The sequence below is a fragment of the Peromyscus maniculatus genome, chromosome 1, assembly GCF_049852395.1.
Source record: "Peromyscus maniculatus bairdii isolate BWxNUB_F1_BW_parent chromosome 1, HU_Pman_BW_mat_3.1, whole genome shotgun sequence".
Lineage (NCBI taxonomy): Eukaryota > Metazoa > Chordata > Mammalia > Rodentia > Cricetidae > Peromyscus > Peromyscus maniculatus.
Window position 1 is genome coordinate 190640065 of NC_134852.1, and position 24525 is coordinate 190664589.

At 43.3% G+C, this 24525-nt stretch overlaps 1 protein-coding gene and 1 long non-coding RNA gene across 2 annotated transcripts in view; one reads left to right on the forward strand and one right to left on the reverse strand.

Annotated features, from left to right (window-relative positions):
- The first annotated feature begins 4879 nt into the window (after positions 1 to 4879).
- Positions 4880 to 24525, forward strand: part of Lgi1 (leucine rich glioma inactivated 1) — a 42111-nt gene continuing 22465 nt past the window's right edge. The window contains exons 1-4 of the mRNA XM_006976631.4: positions 4880 to 5719; positions 6153 to 6224; positions 23852 to 23923; positions 24021 to 24092. Coding sequence (XP_006976693.2) covers positions 5097 to 5719; positions 6153 to 6224; positions 23852 to 23923; positions 24021 to 24092 — 839 coding nt within the window. The 5' untranslated portion in view covers positions 4880 to 5096. The remainder of the gene's footprint in view (positions 5720 to 6152; positions 6225 to 23851; positions 23924 to 24020; positions 24093 to 24525) is intronic.
- LOC121823629 (uncharacterized) lies at positions 5177 to 8407 on the reverse strand. The gene is made up of 3 exons (XR_006065141.2): positions 8087 to 8407; positions 6431 to 6636; positions 5177 to 5379 (listed from the first exon to the last, which is right to left on the reverse strand). It is a non-coding gene; the product is annotated as an uncharacterized LOC121823629 (long non-coding RNA).

The following is a 24525-nucleotide window of genomic DNA, read 5'->3' on the forward strand; positions in this document are numbered from 1 at the left end:
TAATGGACATTATATAAGCATCTGATTTCATTTCTATGACTTCTCAACTCCCCTCTGAGCCAAAGCTTTATTCTCTTGGATCAGAAGGAGTAAAACTCCACTGATTCTATCATTAGAAGACCAAAGTTTAGCTGTCCTTGAGAAATAATCCATAGCCATTTGTCCAAACTGTCTTCTGATCCCTTTCCTGTAAAGCAGTGGAGTTGGGTGTGGTGTGACAGGTCAGAGAAAAGGCAAATATTACCTAGCAGATCTTGGCGCCATGGTACATGCCCCGTGGCTTTGCCTGCCGGTGCCCATTCCTCTGCCTCTAGAAGCAGCACCAAGATTTCCTTCAGAAACCATCCCTATCCCATCACACATCTCCATGGGAATGCCAGTCAAGATCCTTGCTTCTTACCTGACAAATGGATGATGGGCACCTGACCCTAGCTCAGCCTTCAGACCTTCTCCTCTGAGGGGATGCATAAGGATAAGAACTCACTTGAGAGTACCACCAGGGTCCTAAGCTCTCAAAACCTGCTTGGCCAACCCTTTCTTGAATTCTAGAGGCTCTCTATCACCATGGAAACAGGTTCCTGTTTGCTTTGGTTGGCAGAGGTGGCAACTGAGTCTGTCACTTGCTACCAAAGAGTCCTAAATGGTACTACTCCTAAATCCCCCCAGAGATCCGGCCCTCCACTGGCCACCCTCCCCACCCCCACTTCCTACGTCATTCTGACAGAACCATGCCTTCGTCACACACACACCCCACACCCATTGCACTTCATCTTAATATTAATAATGCAAACACAGCATTACTTTGTTCTTGTCAGTGTGGAAAATGAGGCACAGAGAAGCTAAACAGTGTGTTCCAGGCTGCAGAGCTAGTCAATATCAGAAACAGTATTTCATCAGGTCCAATTTCTGCCTTCCATCAGCAACTGAAGCTTATTGGATCGTGTCCTGGCTGCCTCAGACTCCTGGGGTGGTCAGAGATCCTTAGCATATTCTGATACAGTGTTTTGGGGGTTTGTCTCCTTCCCTCTTTCTTTCCCCCTCCTCCCTTCCCCCGACTCTTTCTTTTCTCCAGTTGTAAGTCACTTATAAGAAACAAAATTCATGTCAGCACGAGGGACTCACACACACAGGCAGACTGAGTGGTGTCAAAGGTGTCCCAAGGCGATTGTTAAGAGAGCAATTCACTACAATTTGTTTTCAGAATGATGTACTTTCATGATCTGGTTGTACCCATCAGGTTGATTTCGTAGCTAACTACTGCATCTGACTCTCAGCTTCAAAACCCCTGATCTAGCAAGAAAGCTGCTTAAAAGGACACTGGTTTGCTTGTCCAGTGTTTGCAGAAGGAGGTGGGGCCAGGCCTGATTCTTTAAGGTTCCTAATGATCTGTTTACCACAGTTAATGTGGGGTTTCCTAGGCCACGCCAGCCTGAGGGGAAAATTGGGCTCATACCCACAGCACAGGCTGTTCCTCTCTCCTCTGTTTTCATCCACTCTTCTAGATGGCCAGCACACTCCTGGGACCCTCTTCAGTCATTCTGAGGATGGCCGGGGAAGGCTGTACCCGTGCTCGAGAACCTTTTGGGGTGACCTTCTCTTTGGCTCTGCGTCTCAGCTGGGATGATTTGCCAGATTCTCCAATGGCTGTGGGGCTTGGGTCACCAAGGCTGAGCTAGCCACTCCTGTACAGAAGAATCCACTGACTGGTGACACCTTAGCCTTAGCCTCGGATAAGGATGTGATTTGCCTTATATCTCTGCAGCAGCCTGGCACCTCCATTCAGTGTGGTTGTTCTAAGCATTCACATCCACCACCACGGTGTTTCTAACTAGAGGAGACCCCGTGGTACAGGGACCTCAGAACAGAGTCCTCTCACCTTCTTCAGCTCACACGTGCTCAAGAACATGGGTTAAGGAGAACCCGTACCCTCTCTCTGTAACCTTCTCTTTCTCAAGGCTGGACCATGTCTAGGTCAACTATTAGGTTGCTCTCATCAGACTGATGGGTTCTTTTTTGGTTCATTTGGTTCATTTTCATTCCTTCAGAGCCTGCAAGAACCCACCATCTAAGAGAAGTGTCAGCTTCCTAGAGGGGCTATAACCATCAACTGACCTCATATTTATGTGGAAACTTTGCTTCCCAAGGACTGGGAGTCACATGATCAGAAGTTACATCATGTTTCGATGATGATGATGATGAATCTTTCTTATGTATCAGATCAGCACCAAGCATTTAGATACGTGATCTCATTCAGTTCTCTCAGTTACCTCTCTGTGCTGTGCTGTGCTTGTCCCCATCGACAAGGAGAAAGCTGTGACTTGGGTTAAGTAGGTCCACGGTCACGCTACTGTGCCGTTGCAGAGCCAGCCTCGGCTTCTTCTCAGTTGCTCCTCTGCAGCTCCGATGGGCCCTGAGCCTCTTACAACTGGGCCTTCCAGCTCCCCTGGGCCTCCCCCCAGCTCCGCCTTCGTCTTTTCTAGGCCCCTCTCCCAAAGGCCACCCCAGTCCACAGGTAGGTTGCCAATCTTTGCAGCACTGCATTTCCACTTCTTACATCCGCTCTGCATCCACTCTTACATCCCCGGAAAGTAAGACTGGAGGCATCACCAGCAGTATGGTCTCTTGTCTGACCTCAAGTCTCTCAAGATTTCCTAAGCCCTTCCTCAGATTCATTTCTGGAGCTTATTCCCAGAAAGGCTGGGAAGCATCCTGCATGGCATGGTTTAAACTATGCCTGATCTTGGTGGGCGTTTTAATTGAATAAGGAATTCAAGTCTGGGCTTTAAATGCCATACAAAAAGAAAAAGTTACTGTCTTTTCAAAACGCCCATTGTAAACTGCCCTTAGTGTCCCCCCAACTCTCCTCCCGCCCCCCCCCCCCAGCCCAATGGTTTTTTTTCTCTGCTTGAACTGACAAACTGAGCTGGGCAGCTGCAAGCCAATGGTAGGGATACAGTTTCTCTCTCATTCATCATCCTTCTGGCTTTACCACACCAAAAAAGAAAGACCGTGTGGCTGTCCAGAAGCCCCAAGCCAAGGGCTTGTCAGTCTTGATAATCGGTTGTGTCTGAGAGCGCATCCTAGAGAGCAAATATCCTGTTTGACTACATTGATTGTTTGAACCAAACATTTGCCGCTCTTTTGCCCCATACGGGGTGGTGGCTCTGTCAGTACATATCTGTATGGTGGCTCAGTACCTCAGTGTTCCCACCAATATGCAAGGAATTCCATCCAAGGTCTCTGAAATCTTTTGAGAGCATTGTTTTGTAGTTACAAAATTTATTAGAAATTAGAGAATTAAGAGAGCAGTTATTTGGATAAAATGAGCCTGCATAAGATTTTCACAGTGTAATCACATTATAGACAGAGATCCCATCATGCACTTGAAGAAGAATTCAATTAAAAAAAAATTCAACTTGTGGCCAACTTTTAAGTGACACATTTACTGTTTAATTGAGGCTTGCCCACAGGTTTGGGTTTCTAAGAACAGTCTTTTGTATTCTTTTCCACAGTCTATTTTAAAGTCAGACTTCTCTGAGATGGTCTTTTTGAAACATGCACCAGAAAAAAAAAAGTTACTGCTTCAAACTGCATAAGCATCCTCTGGCTGTTCAGAGCACCCCAGGCTTTGTACATGCCGTCCCCTCCTCCCTCCTGTCTTTGGAGCTCAGCTCATTCATTGTTTCTTCAGGAAACTGTGCCCTGACTTCTTTGACCAATGCAATCCCTTTTATTCTAACACGCTTTGAAGTGTTATATTTGAAGGTGAATATATGGTTACTGTGACTACACCATGCATTCTGATGTTGCTCCTACAGGCACGCTGGATGTCCGCCATGTGCATGGTGAATGCAGGCCCTGGTTTTGTAATGGAAGTTTTCGACTTCCACGGAGCTTCCGATCCTCTGGAATCATCATCACCGTCACGCCAGCAATCCAATAAAAGAGTGTGCCACCACCCTCTTCTCACAAAGCCAGTAGAGTTGAAGGGGCAATTGAGCCCAGGGTTGTGGCACTTACCTGGAAGCCCACAACTTTGGAGGCAGAGACAGATGAGAGGAAGTTCAAAACCAGCACAGACTACAAACAAAGGGAGTGCTTGGAGCTAGCCTAGGGTCAGCTACAAGATGGAGGAGAACGGCAACGCATGGACCTTTGGTAAGGGTGGCTTTGTTTCCCAATGGTACAGGCACACGAGCAATCCTTTTCATATGTTCGATTTAAGAAGCAAGAAGAAGAAGGGCCATGCCTGACATGCTAGGTGGCTGTGCCACCTTGAGGGATGGCTGCCACCAGCATGGTGAAGACCTTCTTTTCTACTATCACTCCCTTGGACTGGACAACCCCACATCAAGGCCAGGTCATCTTGATCTTGCCATTAAACACATTTCCTTTTCCGAGGGACTGTCCTCTTTCCTATGACACATGGCAATAAAAGCCTGCGGTTTTTATTTGATTCTCACAGTGGTGACAAGACTATCTATCCTATCATCCCCATTCTAGATGTGATAGCTTCCCTGTCTGTAAAATCAGCTGGTTTCCAAATGACCTGAGATCTCAAAGCCTGGCTTCCTGCTTACTCCCGCATTTACCCAACTTTATCCCAGCCTGCTGGCTGAGTCAGGCCCTTTTTCAAAGCCCCAGGAAGCTGGAGTTGGCTGCCTCCTGCTGGCAGGGAGTTCGGTCCAGCCTTTTGGAATGTACTCTGCCTAAGGGCGAGAGCAAGAAGGGAGGAGAGTGGATTATACACAGAGATGGTTTACAATTCTGTCACCTCCCTCACCGTGGAAGGAGAAGTGGGCTGTGCATGGTGGTGGGGGGATTATGAAAATACAATAATTCACAATAGTGATAAGTGTCAGAAAAGTGTTCACTCACATGCATTCTCCGTGTGTTCGGGTTTATCTTTCAAACAGTGGCATCAACCAGGTGGACTCTGCAAGGAATAGCCCGGCTTTAGCTGCAGACAGAGTTTCATTTAACTTCATTTTCCCAGCCAAGACTGGCCCCCCAAGCTAGCTTTTCTTACTAGGTTGTTTGCTACATGAAAAGCAAATTCCCAGAGGTTCCCGAGATTGCCCACATCCTATGCTGAGATGACTGCTCCACCGCCCGCCCACCCACTAATAAGACATAATGCCGTCCTATTTTTGGTAACAATTAAAGGGCCTCCTGGTGAAAGCAGAAAGCTGTTTATTTTCTGTTACATCACTTCGCTTGCCTTCGAAGACTGGTCTGTGCTCACTGTTTTCTGTGATGTGAGTCGGCTCTCTTCCTCCGGCAGTTGGCTCGCTCCCATCTCACAGCACCTCACAGGTCTCTTCCCCCGAGCAGTGCACTGCCTGAGCGAGGAACAGCTCACGAAGCAGCCTGAGGTCCCTGTTTTGAAAAAGCAGATACAGAGGCAGAGGAGGGTGGACTCCTGTGTGACCTGTTCAGAGCAAGACAATCAGCAGCTGAATTCCAGAAGCCCTGTTCATGTGTGGGGATATTTTCTCGACTACATGGAATCGGAAAGAAGCAGAAGAATGGGAAATGCCTGCATCCCCCTGAGAAGAATTGCCTGTTTCCTCTGCCTCTTTTCCGTGGTTTTGCTGACTGAGGGGAAGAAACCAGCGAAGCCAAAATGCCCTGCCGTGTGTACTTGTACCAAAGATAACGCTCTCTGTGAGAATGCCAGATCCATTCCACGCACCGTTCCTCCTGATGTTATCTCACTGTAAGGCCCGTAAGCATTTTGATATCTAATTTACAATTTAAAAAATTCCAGCTGGTGGATTTGGGGGTTTGTATGTATTCTGAGAGGGGCATGGAGCAAGAGAGAGAGAGGGAGGGAGGGAGGAAGAATCCCCCTGCATGCTTGGCCATTTGTCAGCACTAACATTTTGCTGTATTTGAAATTTGTGATTTCAGTAAGCTGCTACTGACCATGCTTAGGTAGCCCCGACCCTGGACATTATTCTGTGGTACCTGGAACAGCTCGTCTCTCTCTTGCTTCATCTGGGAAGGGACAGAATCATACTTTATAAGATAGTGTGGGAATAGCAACTGTTACGGTAAATCAGATTAACATGAGGTCTGTTCTCTGTGTGTGTGTGTCTCTTTGTGTGTGTGTCTGTTTGTTTTCGTGTGTGTGTTTTGTTTTCTTTCAGATCCTTTGTGAGATCTGGTTTTACTGAAATCTCAGAAGGGAGTTTTTTATTCACACCATCGCTGCAGCTCTTGTGAGAAATATTTATATCATGACTATTTTTAATATGGCATATATTTAGATAAGCCTTCTCGTAAAATAAGCTAAATATTATTTCTGTTGAATGTGATGATGTTTCTGAAAAGAGTGAGGATATTGGTAAGGTGGGAGGTAGATGGGATTGTTTGCAACTTCACACCCACAATGCAGGTTGATCCTTGCATGGGTAAATTCACTTACCTGCGGTGCTGTCCACTTTCATGGCTGTTTATGAAGTTGCTGGGAATGTCGCAATAAGAATACCAATTTTGATGATCTTACTTTCATTTTTAACTTGGGAACTTTGGTGATTTTGCGCTGGAGTTCTTGGATCTGTCAATGCAGAGCCCAGCATAACATATGCGCTCAAGATGTTGTCTCTTGGGGATCTGGGGCAGGCTGCTCCTCTGTATGATTTACCATGTGGGGAGAAAGAGGAAGGGAAAAAAAAACACCCTTGGTTCTTTCTAGGTAATTCCTTAAAATACCAATTCTCAGGAGCCTGCTTTCTAATCTCATCTAATTTATAACTGGTCTCCTCACAGTGAGGGAATGATGATATTAATATACCAAATACTCCATGCTCTGTGTTTTGAGTTGGCCACAAGGGAACCACATATTCAGCCCATGCCTGAAAATATTCAAAAATAGCATTGGACTAGGAAATCAGATCTCCTCATAGGCGTAATGAAATATGTATAATTTGTTCTGATGTGAAATGTTTGGCAATGGGAATCTGGTTCTTAATGGGGTATCACATAAGGGTCAAGGGATCTTCCATGACGCAGAATCAATCTTGGGTTGGCAGGTAGACACTTCCAAGGCAGATACAATCAGCTGTCAATATACTGTATTTGAGGTATCTTAACTGTGTAATTAAGATCTGAGTTTTTATTTATTTGCTTTCTGGATTTATATGTGTTTCCTTGCTTAGCCATTTTGTTGAGATGATTTAGTGCATAGGCAAACAGTGTGAATTTGAAATTGGAGAATCCTGTGTTCCAATCTCATGCTACTAATCTCGCCCGGCCACTCACTGAACTTTGTCACGAGGCCTTGTGCAGACTGAATGCCCCCTCCCCTCAGTTCTATTAGCGACAACATGGAAGTTATCAGACATATTTTGAAGTGCTGTCATCAGGTCATCAGAGAGGAATTTAAGTATATAAAACTTTTTTTTTTTTTTTTTTTTTTTTTTAAGAAAGGGTCTCACGTAATTCATGCCGACTTTGACCTTACCATACAGTCCATCTGGCCTTCAGCTTGTGCTGTGCCTCCCTTTGCCTTCCACTGCCGGGATCAAAGGTGTGAACCACCACATGCAGCTTTAGATCAAGCTCAAGATGGGACACATTGGATGTGGCAGTCTTACATGTTTTATAAGTGCTGTAGCTTTAAATTTTTATATCAAGATAAAAATGGTAAAAGTTACTTAATATATTGTGTGGTCTACAGGAATTCCCCAAACTGGTTTGACCGTTTCATTACATTTGCAAACTTGATTGGGTGTTTTGACATTATATAACAGGGTTTGTTAATGTCCTTCCCCTGGCTAATGCCTTTGAGTGATTGCCAGTTAAGTACAGAACTCCTAAGGGTTTATCTGTTTGACGAAAGAAAGTGTTAACATGTCAAAAAAAAAAAAAAGAATTTTAAGACAGGTTTTTTTTAATAGAGAGTAGGGCAATGTCTGTAAGTCTGTGCTGATCCTGAGAAAGTCATCAGCTCTGTTTATGCTGTTTATTGGTCATGTAAATAAATGACTTGTTTAAAATGCTTTTTAAATTTTTAAAAATTTATTGTTTTTATCACTTTTTTATTTATTTATTTTTAAATTTAATGTGCCAAGGAACCTACCTCTTTCTGGGATAGTCCAATAGATCAGTCCTTAAATCTCAAGTGTTCTTTCTCGGTCACCCCAGTCTCTGTCAGGCTGACACTGGGTGGACATTAGCTGGACACGGAGAGCCTGGACTGCGTTCTACTTTGTTTTCATCGGGTGAACCCAGGCACACTGAGCACAGATGCCGGGCAGTGTCATGGAAATAGTTACTGGCTGCTGCAGGGTAATGTGATTTCACCTATTTAGAGTCACAGAGGAAAGCCAAGGGACTGGCTTTCAACAGCCCACACAGAGTGTGTGCTGGGCCCCTCTGTCCCATGCTCCGAGTTCCTATGGAACATTCCAGCCTTTATTTCTAAAAGCAGTTCAGGTTCCAGAAATAACAAAGGAGCTGGTAGTTCTGTCCTGTACGTCCTCAGTTACCTCATTTTAGCTGACCTCAGCCGGGTGGAGTTGGCCACACTGACCTTATGCAAAACCATCAAGGGTCAAAATTTGTCCATAGGCTCCAGGACCCTGTTTCTAAGGACTGTTTCCCATGCAGCCTGCTCATTGTCTCTCCAAGAAAGGGGCAAAAGGTATCACGTTCACCGAGTAAGGAAATGAATGGCTCTGGCATGCCATGATTGCAGACAGAGGTGTCCGGTGGACAGGCTGCCCTGTGCCCTGAGAACCCTATCTGCTACCAACCTGCCACTGGAACAGGAAGACCAAAGGGCCACCAGCGTCACATGGGGTTGGCAATGAATTCTAGACCATGGATTTATAGATCCATCATATGTCTATGAAGAAAAAATTTAGAATCAATTCTGCTTGATGTTTGTGGAAGGCAATTGGTTTCTTTGTTGTTTGAGTAGAATAAGAAATGTATGGTGCCAGGTAGGTGCGGTGGTGCACCCCTTCAATTCTAGTAGTACTTGAGAGGGCTGAAACGGAATCTAGAGTTTGAAACCATCCTGGATACACAGTGAGATGCTGTAAAAAAAAAGGGGGGGGGTCTATGATGGGGTGTTCCATTCCTAGCACCCACTATAATAATCCAATATTGTGCTCATGGTCCCAAATGCTTCTTCATACCTTCCATAAGATGAGAAGTTCTTTTTAAAATGTCAGCCTCAGGTGCTTAGAGAAATAAATGGGGTACCCCCAAATTACATGTAGTATTTGGGGACATAGGCTGGTAAGCTGTGACTGGCTGTGCTAGAGAACAAGAAAATAAAACCCACACTCTGCTAGAGAGGAGAGAAAAATTAAAATGATCCAATAAAAATTTATCAGATCAGTTGTACAAAACATTCTTTTTAAATATCCTTTCTGGGGAAAAGAAAGTTCCCAAGCAAATGTCATTTTCTTCATGTTTTTCACAGGGCCAATTTTGAAACATAACCAATGAGCGTGATTATGCATTCCCGGTTGCTCTCAGTGCTAGAGTGGTACTTTTAGTGAATGCAATTTGGAGAAATGTGTTTTCACACATCACAGCCCTGTTCCTTCCCAACTATAGACTGAAATCCCCAGTGATGCAGCCTCATGATGGGAGACTCAGACTGAACAGAATAAAATGTGGCCACATTGCCATTTGTTTATGACATTTTAATGAATTAAGGCTCTTCATATGGAGAAAATAGCATTTCTATTTTTTAAAATTATTTAAAAATTTAACAAAATTGATGCACAGTTGACACATACATATATAGTCCATAAGAAATCAAAAACTGAAAACAAAGAGAAAAGCAAATGTCATGAACCAGAAAGAAGCCTGTTCTTACCAGGGTGCTTGATTAGGACCTTCAGTGTTTGATTTGTACGGAGGCAAATATCCACAGGGGTAGTTGCCCTTTAACGGCACTGGGTTCTCTACTATAAGTGATAAGAGCGAATGTGGCAATGCCCAGTGAATACTCAAGCTAGACCAGTCAGCTTCAAGAGTGGGACGACACTTTCTTAGCTGGTTATAGGTAGGTGAGTATGTCTTGGTTTGTGTCCAGCAGATACCATGGAGGCAGCTTTGTCTATGAAACTCCTACCTCCACCCCCAAATTTCCCTTTCCCCCTAAAAATTCCTAAATTCCCCCTAAAAGTTCCTATTTCTTTAGCTTTTTGACTTTTTATTTATTTATTTATTTATTTATTTATTTATTTATTTATTTATTTATTTATTTATTTATTTTTGAGAGAGTGTCTTATGTACTCCAGGCACTTTAACCTAGCAAGGATGACCTCGAATTTCTAATCATCCTGCCTCCACTTGTCAAGTGCTGGGATTAAAGGCACCTGCCACCACACCCCATCACCCCCCCCCCCAGCCCAATTAGCTGATTTTCCTGTCTGTGCAAACTACTTTTGTAGGAGGAGTACTTTCGCTGAAAGCACGTTTTATTCCTCCAGTTATTCAGGCCAGAAGCCCGATGGTGGCCTGCCCCTCCTCCCTTGATGCCCACTTTCACCTGGGAAGTCCCCTTCCCAGCAAACTGAGCACCTGCCCTTCCTCTTCACCCAGGCCTTTTCCTGCCCAAGGGACTTCCAGGCTTCTGCAGCTGCCCCGCCCCCCAGCTTTCGGTTAGAGTCCTCTCCATTAGCGTTACCTTCTTTGAAACAATAGCTCTCTTTGTGCCACCCAAGTGCTTGGAAGCTTTTAATGGTTCCCAGGAAAGGAGAAAATCAGAGTGCCAGAGCGGGTGTTAATAGCACTTGGCTCTTTCCTGCTGTCCTGGACTGTCAATCACAACACGGATCCTAGCCTCTCCCTCCCCACAGACACCAGGGACAACCCTGTGAGGATGAGGTGTCTGGTTTTCAACCTGGTTTCTCATGTTCTGGATGCCTCTAGTACTGACTGAAGTTTGATAATTCTTTGTGCTTATGTCTGGTCCTTGAGTGGCACACAGGGTCAGCAGTGAGCCATGCTTAGGGAAGAGCCTTGGGACTATAGAAGGCCAAACTGTGCTTCCTAGGTACCCGTCGATGCCAATCCCCATAGACACAGACTTCTAGTAAAGCGTTTTGGTTTTGTACGTTGGTCATGTTTTCAGCCTTTCTAAAGTTTGATATACCCCAATTTCACGTAAATTAATGGGGTAGAGTACTGGAAAATGGTAGATCAGTGAAAAGTGGCCTAACAACCCCCTCACACACGACAAATGCAGAGAGATACTCCAAGTTCTTCCAAAGAGATTGCCAGCACTTCCAAGGCAAAGCATCCGGCCTGTCTGAGGACCACTTCACCTTTAGCTTTCTTGTTACCCACTCGGCTTCACCTTTGGCCTCCTGGGTTCTTAGTTTGACTGTAGGTGCCAATGTGTCTCTCTTTTGTGAAGGAAAAACAGTCCATTTACCCTGTCCAGAGGAACTCCCAAATGGAACCAACAGAGAAGCGTTATTAAGACGAGAAAATCATGAACACATGATTTCCTTGTTTATTTGTGCCTGCTTGGTTAGAAATCAGTGTTCATTGGGGACCAAGGGAGGGAAAAAAATAAGTATGTATTGTGTACTCGTAAGCAGTAATGAGACTAGAGTGGCAGATTTCCCCTGTACTAAATGAGTTCGGGGATTCTACTGGACAGCTGGTACCATGTTGGATTTTGTGAGGGACACAAAAGTGATGGGCATGCAAAGTCACCCTGATCATCTGTGATCAGAACGATGTTCAGCACTGGTGGTGACGGTGACGCCAGCTGGTGGTGATGATAACACGGGCAGCAGAATCGTGGCAGGGGCTTTCTGTAGGAGCTGTGAAGTCACCTATGCTTTCCTGGTGAGCTGGCAATGGGACAAGCATGGGTAGCTTTGTGTTCAGACACTCTTGAGTACCAGTCCCCTCTCTGATGCTTACTAGTTGTTCAGTTTGGTAAACTGAACCAAGCTTTGACACCTATGGGTATGAAATGGGTTATAGGCAATAGAACCTATTGCATTGGCTAGCAGTAAGGATTAAAACATATGAATGACACTGTTCTTTTAAGTCAGTGAAAACTGACTTTATGACAGTGGCTGATTTCTTATCTTTTCTTTTTTTTTGAACCTATCTTAGCATCATACTTCTATCTGATTGTATCATCTGAGCTTGTCTAGAACCCCAGCTTTAAGGTTCTATAGTTCTATGCACAGGTCTCTCTAAGGACCTGCTAAGAAATCTTGCCTTCAATTTTTTTCATAGGAACTATACATTATTTGCCTATAAAAAGAGTCTAACCCTCTCACTTCTTCATCATGCATAATAAACAGTTTGTAAAACATGTTTGATTTTGCTTAAAATAATGAACCTGAGTCAGTCTTCAGATGAGTGGCCCTATGGTAGGATGTAAACAGGTCTAAACTAAGATTTAGGACATAGGAGTCTAAAATCCAGTTTGGCTATAAATAGACTGTGTAACATCAGGTAGGACACAAAACGTTGCTGGGCCTCAGCTTTTATAAGCATAAAACACCAAAGGAAGAGTAAGTTGTGGCTTTAAAACCCAAATGCTACTTGGAGCGGTGAGATAAATAAAGAAAGCAGTTGGGTATGAGACAATAGAAAGTAGTAGTGACAGGCAACCCGGAGAAGATATGACTTACTTAAAAGTGATATCTTGTCTCTCGCTGATTATTGCTAATGGCAATGTGGCACACAAGCACATGGCCATTATCCTCCTCACTCAAGAGAAAAACAGAGACCTGGAAGCAGACTTTAAACAGGATAAAGACAAAAGGAAGCATGAGTTGGCATTTGGGGACCTTCACACTCATACTTAAGGCTTCATTTAATCTTCAAAGTCTATTCAATTCTGTGGGGCTGAAGAGATGGCTCAGTGGTTAAGGGAACTTGCTCATGCAGGAGACCCAGGCTTAGTTACCAGCACCCATATGCACCCATATACTAACCATATGGTTGTTCACAACCACCTATAACTCCAGTTCCAAGGGATCTAACACCTTCTTCTGACCTCTGTGGACAAGCGCACACATTGTGGACCTACATACACACACAAAAAATAAATAAATAAATAAATAAATAAATAAATAAATAAATAAATACATCTAATAAAAATAAAAATTCAAAAATATATTTTAAAAAATCTGTTATATTCTAATCTACAAACACTTTAAAATAATATAGAAAACCATTTTGCTAAAGAAATAGATAAAAATTATGTCAATTCTCACAAACCAGCAAATTAGATTGGCAATTAAAAGAACCCATGATATAGAATTGGCTTTATAGTTGTTGTTAAAAATATTAATGTATTGATTTCATGACACCCTGGGTTCAGTCCCCAGTATCTCTACCAAAAACAAACCAAAACAAACAATATAGTTCCCAGTCCCCTAAATAGTGAAATGGGGTCTGACTGACCTTCTGTATATATGGTGGCTGAAAAGAACTAGTATTTTAGTATCACTCTCATAGGTCTAAGATCAAAAAGGAATTGTTGGATCCACTTACATAGCAAGATGGTGGGTGTTTGCCTATGTAAAGTGCAATTAAAAAGCAATGAACTGGGGCTGTGGAGATGGCTCAGTCTATAAATTGCTTGCCACTCAAGCATGAAGCCCTGAGTTCGAGGCCCAGTGCCTGGTAAAAGTTCCAGGCATGGTGGCTCATACCTGTGTTAGAAAGGAAGAGATGCGGGAGTGGGGATCCTTGGAGTTTGCTGGCCAGCTAATCTTTGAATTAGTGAGTCCCAGACTCAGTGTGAAGCCCTGTCTCAAAAAGCAAAGGAGGGAAGCATAGAGGAAGACATCTAATATCAACCTCTGGCCTGTACAGGCATGCGCATGTGCGCACACTCACGGACACACACATACACTCATGGACACACACATACATACACTTATGCACACACACATGCATTCACACACACATATACACATGTACACACACATACACACTTAAGCACACATACATACACACACACTTTTTGGGGAAAAAATCAAATGAACCTCTAAAACATAGAAGCTAAAATGTGTAAGTACAAATAAGTCAAAGAATTCCTCATGAAGAGCCATGGGTTCATCCCATGCTTCCACAGCTAAGTATCTCTGTTCTTCTTTAAGACGCCTCACTGAAGGTTTACAAGCCACAGAATGAAACCAGTCAAGTTTTGGCTAGAGGCATTGGTTACTTTCACGTTGCCTGGTGCTGCTCACTCTCTATATTTCAATTTTTATCTCATCATCATGGCCTTCCAAAGGGCAGAGAATTCTCTCCAGAGGAAGCACTGGGTCCAGAGGAAGTACTGAGTCCAGAGGAAGTGCTGAGTCCAAGTAGCCCCCTCACTGCTGAATCCTAAGAAGCCGCAGAGGTGGAGTTGGAACCTTCGCCCTTACTATTAACCACTTCTGTTTACGTCCTTCTGACACGAATAATCTCGGGCGAGTTTGACTTTGCAGAGTTTTGTTCCCCAAATCAAGTCCCTCTCAAAGGGTCAACCTTTGCCATTAACAAGGTTATTCAGGGGAAATGTGCCCCGATTCCTGGGGACAATGACTGAAAAGGAGTTCCAAGCGCTCTCTGAAAGGGGCGGCATCGCTGGCAGGGACGTCCAAGTCTCCCTAGGTTTCGGCCCTCATTTGTATGTGTAAACGCGGGCCTCCCTGATTGAAAGCAGAGACAGATAGGTTGACAGAAAAAGAAATAAGCTAGTGAAAGAAAAGGGCCTTCTTTCCTTCAGAGTTCCATCATGGAGCAGTGTTCTCTAAACCTGTGTCCAGGGGAACAGTCATTCTGCAGAATACAGCCGGGGGGCGCAAATGAGGACACCGCATGCTCCGCCCCTGATTGGCTGCTCACGGCGCACCTTGGCGTAGAAAAGGCTCTGTGGTTAAAGCTGCTCTCTACTCTTCTCCATCTCCCCTGGAACACGGCTTCTATGGGACATCTTTTGGAATGTCCACACACAAAACTCAGCTATCAGCTGACTTACTTATACCTCACTTTGTTCTAAAGAGACCTGGTAGCAAAGCATGGACAGCTCACGTCTACTACGCTAACGGAGAAATGAAGCCGTCCACTCCAGAAGGGGATGACTCAAAATAGTTTTGTTAGAGTCGTTCCTCACCACCAGGCTATCCACCTGGTCAAGCAGCTTGGCATATGTCTGTCTTTTCCTTAGGGACCTCCAAGAAGTCCTTAGGGACTTCCCAGGAAGTAGATAATGATTCGCAGCTCAGTCATAAAGTGAAAGGCACCAGAGCTTGGATGTGCTCTCACTGTCTTTTTATTTTATTTTTTTAAACTGAAGTGAGTTTTCTCATTATCATTTATTTTGTGGCTGAACCAGCGCTGCCCTGGACACAGTTCCATGAGATACTCAGTTTGTATGGATTTCAGTGATTGACAGGTCCTGCTAACCAATTAGATTGGGAACCTGCATGTTTAATAGAGACTTGAAGAGTCTTTATTTAAGGGAAGAAAGGACTTGCAGAGCTAAAAACCCTGATTAATTTCTTCAACCCACTCTTCTAAACTTAGCTGCCATTTCTTCTGCCTGTGACCTCTCAGTACCTGGAAGGTCTTGGGTCAGAACACAAGGGAATTCAGCCTGGGAAATATTGGTCAGCTGTTCTGGTTTGTGGCTCCTGGGCAGAGCTGGTGGGACCAAGGTGAGGAAGCTTGCTGCGCTCATGGACATTAACTAGTCGCAGTGGGACCATCATTCAGGAGTCCAGAATTGACCTAGACCACTCACAAGCTTCAAATTATTTTACCCCCTTTCGCCTCAGTTTCCTTTACGGTTTAAGTGGAGACTATAAAACCCACATTGCAGCATGCATTTGAGGATAAAAGAGAGGTCAAGCTGCTGAAGACGAGGCCTGGCACAGATCCGGCTGTAGATAAAATTTAAGTCACTCCTTGGTGTTCCTGGGAGATAGATGATGATGTCATCTGAGCACACAGAGAGGGAGCCATTGGCAAGCTGTGCCAGTTTCTAGAAAGAAAGCATGTTGATTATCCTGAGGGGAGAGTTAATGAACTATATCACAAAGGGTGGGCCCGTGCCCAGAGAACTCTTACAGATTTGTAATCTATATTCTACTCCTGGCCCACCAGTGGGGAAAAAAAAATAAGACATCTTGGTCACATTGCCTAACCTCTGCCAGCCTCAGTTTCTTCACCTGTATAAAGTGGAATTAGATTTCATGTCTCTAGAGCACACACACACACACACACACACACACACACACACACACACACACACCCTTGGTTATGTGAAGCCAAATTAAGGTTCTTTGCAACCAATCCTTATTGGAAAGGTGGCAGACTAAGGGATCAGCTGAATTACATTGAAAATCTTTTTCAAGGAGGAGAGTCAAAAATAACTGTCAAATAATGTGCTCTTCAGCATTGCCTCCCACGCCAGTGCTTCTCTGTCTTAAGAGCATATTTTAAAATATTCAAATGTGAATTATTCACATGGCACATGCACTCAGAACATGGGTGCTTAGCTGATGTGAATCACCAGCCTATTGTTAATTATTCTTCAGCCAGTCCTAGTCTTTTGGATAATGAACATTGCCGACAACCAGAGAGTCTGGATTGGTTAAGCAAGGCTCCAAACACTTTGACAAGTCCCTCCACTGCTGCCACAGCCCCCAACAGCTGTAATGTATGCAGTTTGCTCCCCTTGATGTGTACATAGTACACAGACGCCTAGACGCACGGGAACCTGGATATGTACTGCGTGTTTTCACACACTGCCCATGGATGCCTGGTAGCCAGGACCATATGCATTAGTCTCATCTGGCAGGGATGACTTCCCTGAAACTGAGTTCCTCCCATCTCTGTTTTCTTTGTGTGGATGCTCCCTGGCAGAAGCACCGGAGACATGCTCATCTACATTCTCTCACGGGATTCTGTAGGCTCATCCGGGGAATCCTTTTGTTATTATAATCCCCATTTTAACAGAGAGCGAACACATTCACCTACTTAATGTGTTAACATACAGTAGTAAGTGGCACATACACACTTTGAAGCCCGATTCTGTATTCCATATCCCATCGGTGCCGTCTCCAGGTGACAACCAGCTGCCACTGCTGGTCCTTTTCTTCATCCTTTATAGGAGAAGGGTTGTGAGGAAAAAGAATTTTCTCAACCATCCATCCCTCCTCTGTTGCCAGGAGAACCTGCTCTAGATGAAAGAATGAAGGCGGGCCCTTCATGGGCCACTGGCAATTCTGATAGCAGTCAAGACGTTCAGGTGGTACAGAGGGGCTGAGTGAATATCATTAGGGCCAGGGGGCCTGGGACAGGGCCAAGTGAGCAGCCTGACTTGGGACAATAAGATTTTCTCAGCAGGCATTGGTCTCCCCTGTATTTTGCCATCTGCAGACAGACCTCCATCCCAGCTTATATGCCTACAATGCCACAAACCTAGACTCGTAATTCTTTAGAATGAAAAATGGCCTCTAAAGCTATCTCATCCAGCCCCTTCCTTTAATAAGACAGAGAACTGGCATGCATTAGGATACACAGAGGATTTATGGACAAATGGGAATCAGGACGTAAGCTTTCTGGTCTTTCTGTGGTGTTCCCTTCTTGGCCTTTAGAAGAAGAAACCAGGGCAAGAAACCATTTCTGGACTCTGTGTGCCTGTCCTGTCCTCTCTCTGAATGGACCTTTGTCTCTGGCTTCTCGGCTGCACCTAGGGCAGCCTTCGCCTTGAATGCCTATAACCAGACCTTTCTTCTTAGACTCTCTGCCACCCGACTCACTTCCCGGCTGCTGACCACAGGTTCTGTTGAACCTAACTTCCCTGGTAACCATGTTGCCTACTCTTCTCCTTTTGGAAAGCTGATCTTAGCTTTCATCCAACCAAAACCCCTGCCCCCAACAACCTTATGGCCATGGCACTAAAGTGTTTTGTTAATGAAGAGCTGTGCCTTATCTCTATAGGCAGCCACACATAGGCAAGCAGAAGAAAAGACTACAGTGTGGGGTCAGTATTTAATAATCAAGTCATATCCTCTGGCCACAGTGTGTATTGTCAATAAATTTATGAAGATTTCTTTTTAAAACAGGCAGTTTCAAAAATATTATTCTAAACTGGGCATGGTGGTACATACCTTTAATCATAATATTTTCAGGATGCAGGGGCAGATGGATCTTTGTGAGTTCCAGGCCAGCCAGGGTTATATAGTGAGACCTTGTCTAGAAAGAATGAAAGAAAGAAAGAAAGAAAGAAAGAAAGAAAGAAAGAAAGAGAGAGAGAGAGAGAGGGAGGGAGGGAGGGAGGGAGGGAGGGAGGGAGGGAGGGAGGGAGGGAGGGAGGAAGAAAGGAAGGACGGGGAAGGAAGAAAGAAAATATTATTCTAAATAATGGTTAAATAAAACGTAATTTAAAGCCTATTACAAATCAAAATTTGCTCGATATTTTACACAGTGGTGAAACCATACTTCTATATGTTTTCATCTTTATACAAAAAGAATAAAAATAAAATTGAGTATTAAACTCAATAAATACCAGAAGGAAATTAGGACAAAATAAATAATAACGAAAAAATGAAAACAGTTTTTAAATTAAGAAGTAGTGGGTACAATAAATATTGGAAGGAAAAAAACTAGTAAAATGGTGGCCATTTGGAAAGAATAACACTTACAAGGTAGAGATCCTTTATTAACAAAAAGCAGAATAATGTTTAGGAAAGAACCAAGGAAGTGACCTACTTTACATTATACATGGGTCTAAGTCCCAAGTGGATTAAGAAGTCATGATTTCACAGGAAAAAAGTGATAAATTAAATGTTAGTGGAGGGATGATGAAATGGGCCTTTTTGTACTCCAGAGTTGGACATGTGATTTGCAAAGCTTGCATAAAAGCTAGGGACTTAAAAACATCCTTAATCCACCAGAAATCTGCTCTAAGTCCATCCTAGGGAAACAGAGACAGGGAAGGTGTTTGCATACATAGGGGGTTGTGGTAGATAGTTAAAAACTGGAACTCTCATTAGACGCCTACATTATAGCATGCCACGATACAAAACTCAGCTATCCATTAAACTATATCACTAAAACATCATCATGAAAAAAGTTTTCATGATAAAAAAAATGGAGAGCACACAAATCAAGTTGGGGTGTGATGCACACCTGTAATCCTAGCACTTGGGAGGCTAGGATACAAGGATCACAAGTTCAAAGCCAGCTTGGACTACAAAGTATATTCTAGGCCAGTGTTAACTGTAAGGTGAGACCTCCCAACCCACCCCCAATTCCAAAACAGAAAAGAAAAAGAAAAAAGAAAAACAGAGCAATACACAGCTTTTGTCAACTTGATAAACATACATGTGCAGATATCACATCTGTGATAGGTGTTATGTGTATGCATATCAGTACCTGGGTAGTCTAGTAGTGCTCTCTACTTTTTAAGTTCTTCTCTATTTTCCTGAACTTTTATGAGACATGTATATCATGTGCAAATTGCATTCAAATTTTTAAAATGCTCTATTTTAAAAAAAAGACAACAGAGATTGATATGATAACCTCTTTTTTTTTTTTTGGTTTTTCGAGACAGGGTTTCTCTGTGTAGCTTTGCACCTTTCCTGGAACTCACTCTGTAAGTCCAGGCTGGCCTCGAACTCACAGAGATCCATCTGCCTCTGCCTCCTGAGTGCTGGGATTAAAGGCGTGTGCCACCACCGCCCGGCTGATATGATAACCTCTTGATGTGATTTTTGAGATTACTTATATTGATCATTTAATTCCTTCCAAAAAGAGAGTATCATTTAATCATATCTTGTAAGGCTATGCGAGCTGAGCTGTGTGGCGGCTGTTCACCAGAATACTGTTGTTTTGTTGTTATAGCATCTGGACCCCACACGGAGAAGCCACCCAGTATGAGGAAGAGGTGCAGGACTAAGGGGTCTTAGGCCTCAAGATTTTTAACAAAGCCTTGGGTAGCTCTCTGGACCTCCCTTTCCTCCTGTTAGACAGAGAGCAACACTGGATCTACCACCTTCCCATGGTTGTTCTGAAGCCCATGTGAGATGCTCCTGGCAGGAGGCTGACAAGTGTAGAGTGGTAGGAAGGCAATAACTACCAGTTTAAATGAGCTGGTGCCTGCCTGGACCCGATAGTGGAGCCATGCAATAAATAAATCGTCCCCACCATTCCCACAGCCTGCTTCATGACATATTAAAAAAATGCTTATCCCTTAGAGGGAGTTAGAGAGGTCAAGGCACATCCCTGATCTACCCCCAGGCCTAGTTTCTTCCTTGCCCAGAAAGAGAGGAAGTGGCAGAGGCTTCAGAGGTCTTACGGGACTGCGACAGAGGCAAACCATATGTGACCTCTATGAACTGGGATATCTCCTGGCAAGTCTGTTAGCCCAGCCCTCTGATCTCTGCTCAGGGTAACAAGACCATTCAGACTGTACATTGGTCCCCACAAACACCTCGAGGACGTGGCTCTTGTGATGACGGTTGTCCTATCTGATTCATATTATTGCATACTCTCATTATGTGTATTTTGGGGGACAGGGAAACCCATAGCCCTTCAATGGCCCACAACAATGTTACAAAGATCAGAGGATTCTTGGTCACCACAAGTGCATGGGGTATCACAACTGACCCAGAAGCTTCTCTCTATGCACCCTGGCTGCAGGCACCACTCAGGCAGCTTTAAAATAGCTTGGGCCACACTCCAAGTGTAGAATTTAACCAGAATCCTTGAGAGTGGGAATGAGTTGTCGGTATTTTTAAGCTCCTTGGGTGATTCCAAGTGCATCCAAGATTGGAAAGCACTGTTTGGATCCAACACGGATCCAGGCATCTTCCCACACGGCCTCTATCACTCTTCCCTTTGTGAGGGCTCCATATGTGGTCAGTTCATATGTGGTCCTTGCACACACGTCAATTATCATTGATACAAGAGCTTTAGTTCCTCTGTAGACTGACTGTTCCAGCTTCCAAGTCCACAAACTGAAGAAGAGTATCATTGTCTTAGCCAATACCTTTCTGAGCCAGGCTGTTTGGATCATGGAATGCTACCCAATCTAGGAACTGGCTCCTCTGAGGGAAAAACTATGTCTTTCTTGTCCTAATAATCCATGGAAAGGGCCAGAAGTTATGTAAAACAAAACACAACCATTCTGCTTAGCCTCAGAACTGTTGTGTATGAACATGGGCTAGGGTGTGTATTATTTCCCTTAGTAGAGACAGTAGAATACTTGATTTATATGATTTAATAACAAATCATAATATTGAAATAAAATTATTTATTCCTTTACTTTTTATTTTGGTTTTTCAAGACAGGGTTTCTCTGTATAGCCCTGGCTGTCCAGGATCTCGCTCTGTAGACCAGGCTGGTCTTGAATTCGCTTCTCAAGTGCTGGGATCAAAGGTGTATGCCACCACTGCCTGGTAGAATAAAATATATTTCTAAGACTCTATAAAAATTAAGGATTTAAGTTTTATTTTCCTCATAGAATGTGATCTATTCATGAGTCTTTTCAAGTTTATATTGAATAATAAAATGAATAAGCCACTCAAGTATATTTTGAATATATGCATAATTTTATAATCTCATGTTCATAGAAACTACTATTGAATTTAGAATTAAAAAGCTATGATATTTATTATTATCTTAGTTGGAGGAATTTTTTTAGCTTTTATAAGAAAAAATTAAATTGAAGTATAATTATACATAGAGAAATAGTCACCATCACAAGTATACTACTTCTCAATGGCTTTGTGTTTGTTTTTTTACAAACAAGCGCCCTTGTGTCCAGCACCCAAGTTAAGAAGCCAAGTATTATTTTCACCCTAGAGGCAGCCTTTGTGTTCACTTTCAGTTAGAATGTCCCTCCAAGAACAACCACTGCACTGATGTCTACCTGCATAGATTTGTTCTTTCTATGTTAACCACATAGCATGTGCTTTACTGTGTTCTGACTTCTTTCCTTAGGATATTTTGCTTGTAGTTATAGTTTTAGCCAGTGGTTTTAATCTTTGAAATTTGGTTCCCCAAACATTTTTTTTTTCAAAACCAGGAAATGGGATAGAGTTGGGGGCACAAAAACAAATAAAGGCAAGACCTTGCTTTAAAATTACATCCAATATTGTAATCTAGCAATGTGCTGAACAGAGAAAGCCTCTTTGTTCAACAAATATTTGGTCAGTATTCATAGTAAAACAGTTACTATCACAAGTACTAAGGTAAGTACTGAACAAGCCAACAGAAATTCTAGAAGAAATCCTATCTTTCATTTCTGTGACCTGCCTAGAGATGCCCACTGATAACTGTTTCTCAGTCCACCTTGCTTCTGATTTGACATAAAGGGTGGCAGCGATAAAGGCTATTTCTTCTGGCAGTTTGGAGTGTGGGATGATGAAGCCCCTGGTGAAGCGCAGGGCAGTTTGCAAACTCTTGAGGCCGAGAGGCACTCACCTGCATCTGTTCTGCTGTATTGTCCCTCTCTTCAGCCCCGCTGCGGCCCTTAAGGACAGAAACAAAGCCCCAGAGCCTGCTCAAGCCTTTGGGCGTCAGCTTACTGAGGAGCAAGGCTGAGCTTCGGGTTGCTTTCCAAAACCATAAAACGAGAGGAGACAATTACCAGAGTCGTGATGGGAGTCATGAACCTTGGGCTTCATTTTAATAAGTACAGGCTGTAATATGCGTCTTGGCTTTTCAGAGTCTAGTGAATTACTTGAGTAAAAGCCATGACGCCAGAGGGAGGAGGGATTAGCAGTGAACTCAACACCATTCCAGGATTGATAGTTTGGGGGAAAAACAGAAGACGTCACTTCGATTCACTTGGCTGCTTCGTCCTCCACCTCTATTTTTTTTTTTTTAATGGAAAAATCTCGTCTCTAAAAATAGAGCTGACCATAAAATTCACACCTGTGTTCCCATCCCTCAGCTTCAAAACTTATCAGTTCCTACTCAGTCCATGTCTACCCTCCCCTGATTACTCATTTCAAAATACTTCAGAAAGTAAAATCTCCTGGTTTAATCTCCTTGGTTAGCGGGCTCAGAGGGGAGTCGCTTGACAAACTACTGGCAATTACATTTAACCTACACTCTCAAAGTAAAAACATCGCAAGGTTTACTAACAGAATTATTACACGGTTATTAAATCGTCTGGCACACAATCCAATTATTTAGCCTAAAAATACCTGTTTCTAGGTTTTCAATTAGAAAACTGGCAACCTCTTCAAAGAGTTCAACAGGGTGTGGTGACAGATTTGTTGACGTCCTTTGACCTCAGTGATTTTTCAAGCCAGATCCCTGTGGATTTTGAAAATGCCAATAAATTTGTTCAAGTAAAAGTGTTCCTTTTAATTATTTAGTAATAAAATGGCCTCCAATGCCTCCTAAGTGTCATCATTTCCCATTTTCAGCCCGTCCTGTTTTCAAAGAAGGTTAGCTGGTGATCATGACCACTGTCCACGCATTATAACTGCCTCAAGCGATCGCAGCATAATGGGGTTACATATTCCCCTACAATTCCCAGTATCAAACTCCCAATGCCCCATTATTTTAACCTTGTCAAAATATTCCAGAAGTTTTCACATGAAAACGATCACTAGTGTCTTCATCGTAGTAAAAAAAAAAAAAAAAAAAAAAGCTTGTTTCTCCAAATGCTTCCTAGGATGTATGACCCCTATGACCTGAAGAGAGGGGCTGCAGGCACCCCTTCAGCGAGCGTTTCAGGAGGAGACAAGGTTTTCTGTAGAAGCAACACTATAGAAAGCAGACATTTATCCGTGTCAACCTTCACCCGTTTCTCTGAGAGATGAGAGCGGCAAAGATCAGCAGGCTGACACTTTCACTGTTCTCATTGTGTACTCTCTCTGGGCAGGTTATTCACATCGAACTCCTTTGATGTGATCAGTGATGATGCTTTTATTGGTCTTCCACATCTAGAATATTTGTAAGTAAGACAACTTCCCCCGCCCCCACACTAATTCAGGACAGGGACTCCTCAGTTACGATGGCTGTCTGACCAAAACCGTTGTCACCTCTTGCAGATTCATAGAAAACAACAATATCAAGTCCATTTCAAGACATACTTTCCGGGGACTCAAGTCTTTAATTCACCTGTGAGTATAGATGTTGCTATTATTTTTCAAGCTTTGTTTGTTTGGCTGATTTGGGTTTATTCGCGTTTCTGCAGTCCTGGGATCAAACATGAGAGGCCTTGTACATTCTAGGTGAGCACGCTACCACTGAGCTACGTATCCTAGCCTTTGTTTTTGAGCTCATGAATTCAGTTTGGTACCTAAGATTAAGGTACCCATTTTATGAGAGCCCATGAAAATTTAAGAACTCAAATTCTTTCTCTCCATGCACATTTGCCATCCTCTCTGTCATATGTCACCATGTACTCAGGAAATTGATGATGGTTACTATTCTTAGCCCAGATGGAGCATAATTAGAAAAGCACTCTAATGTAGGGAAATAAGATGACTGAAATAACTTTCATTATCTACATCTTTGGAGAACTATCAGTTGACTTTAGCCTTTAATTTGGTA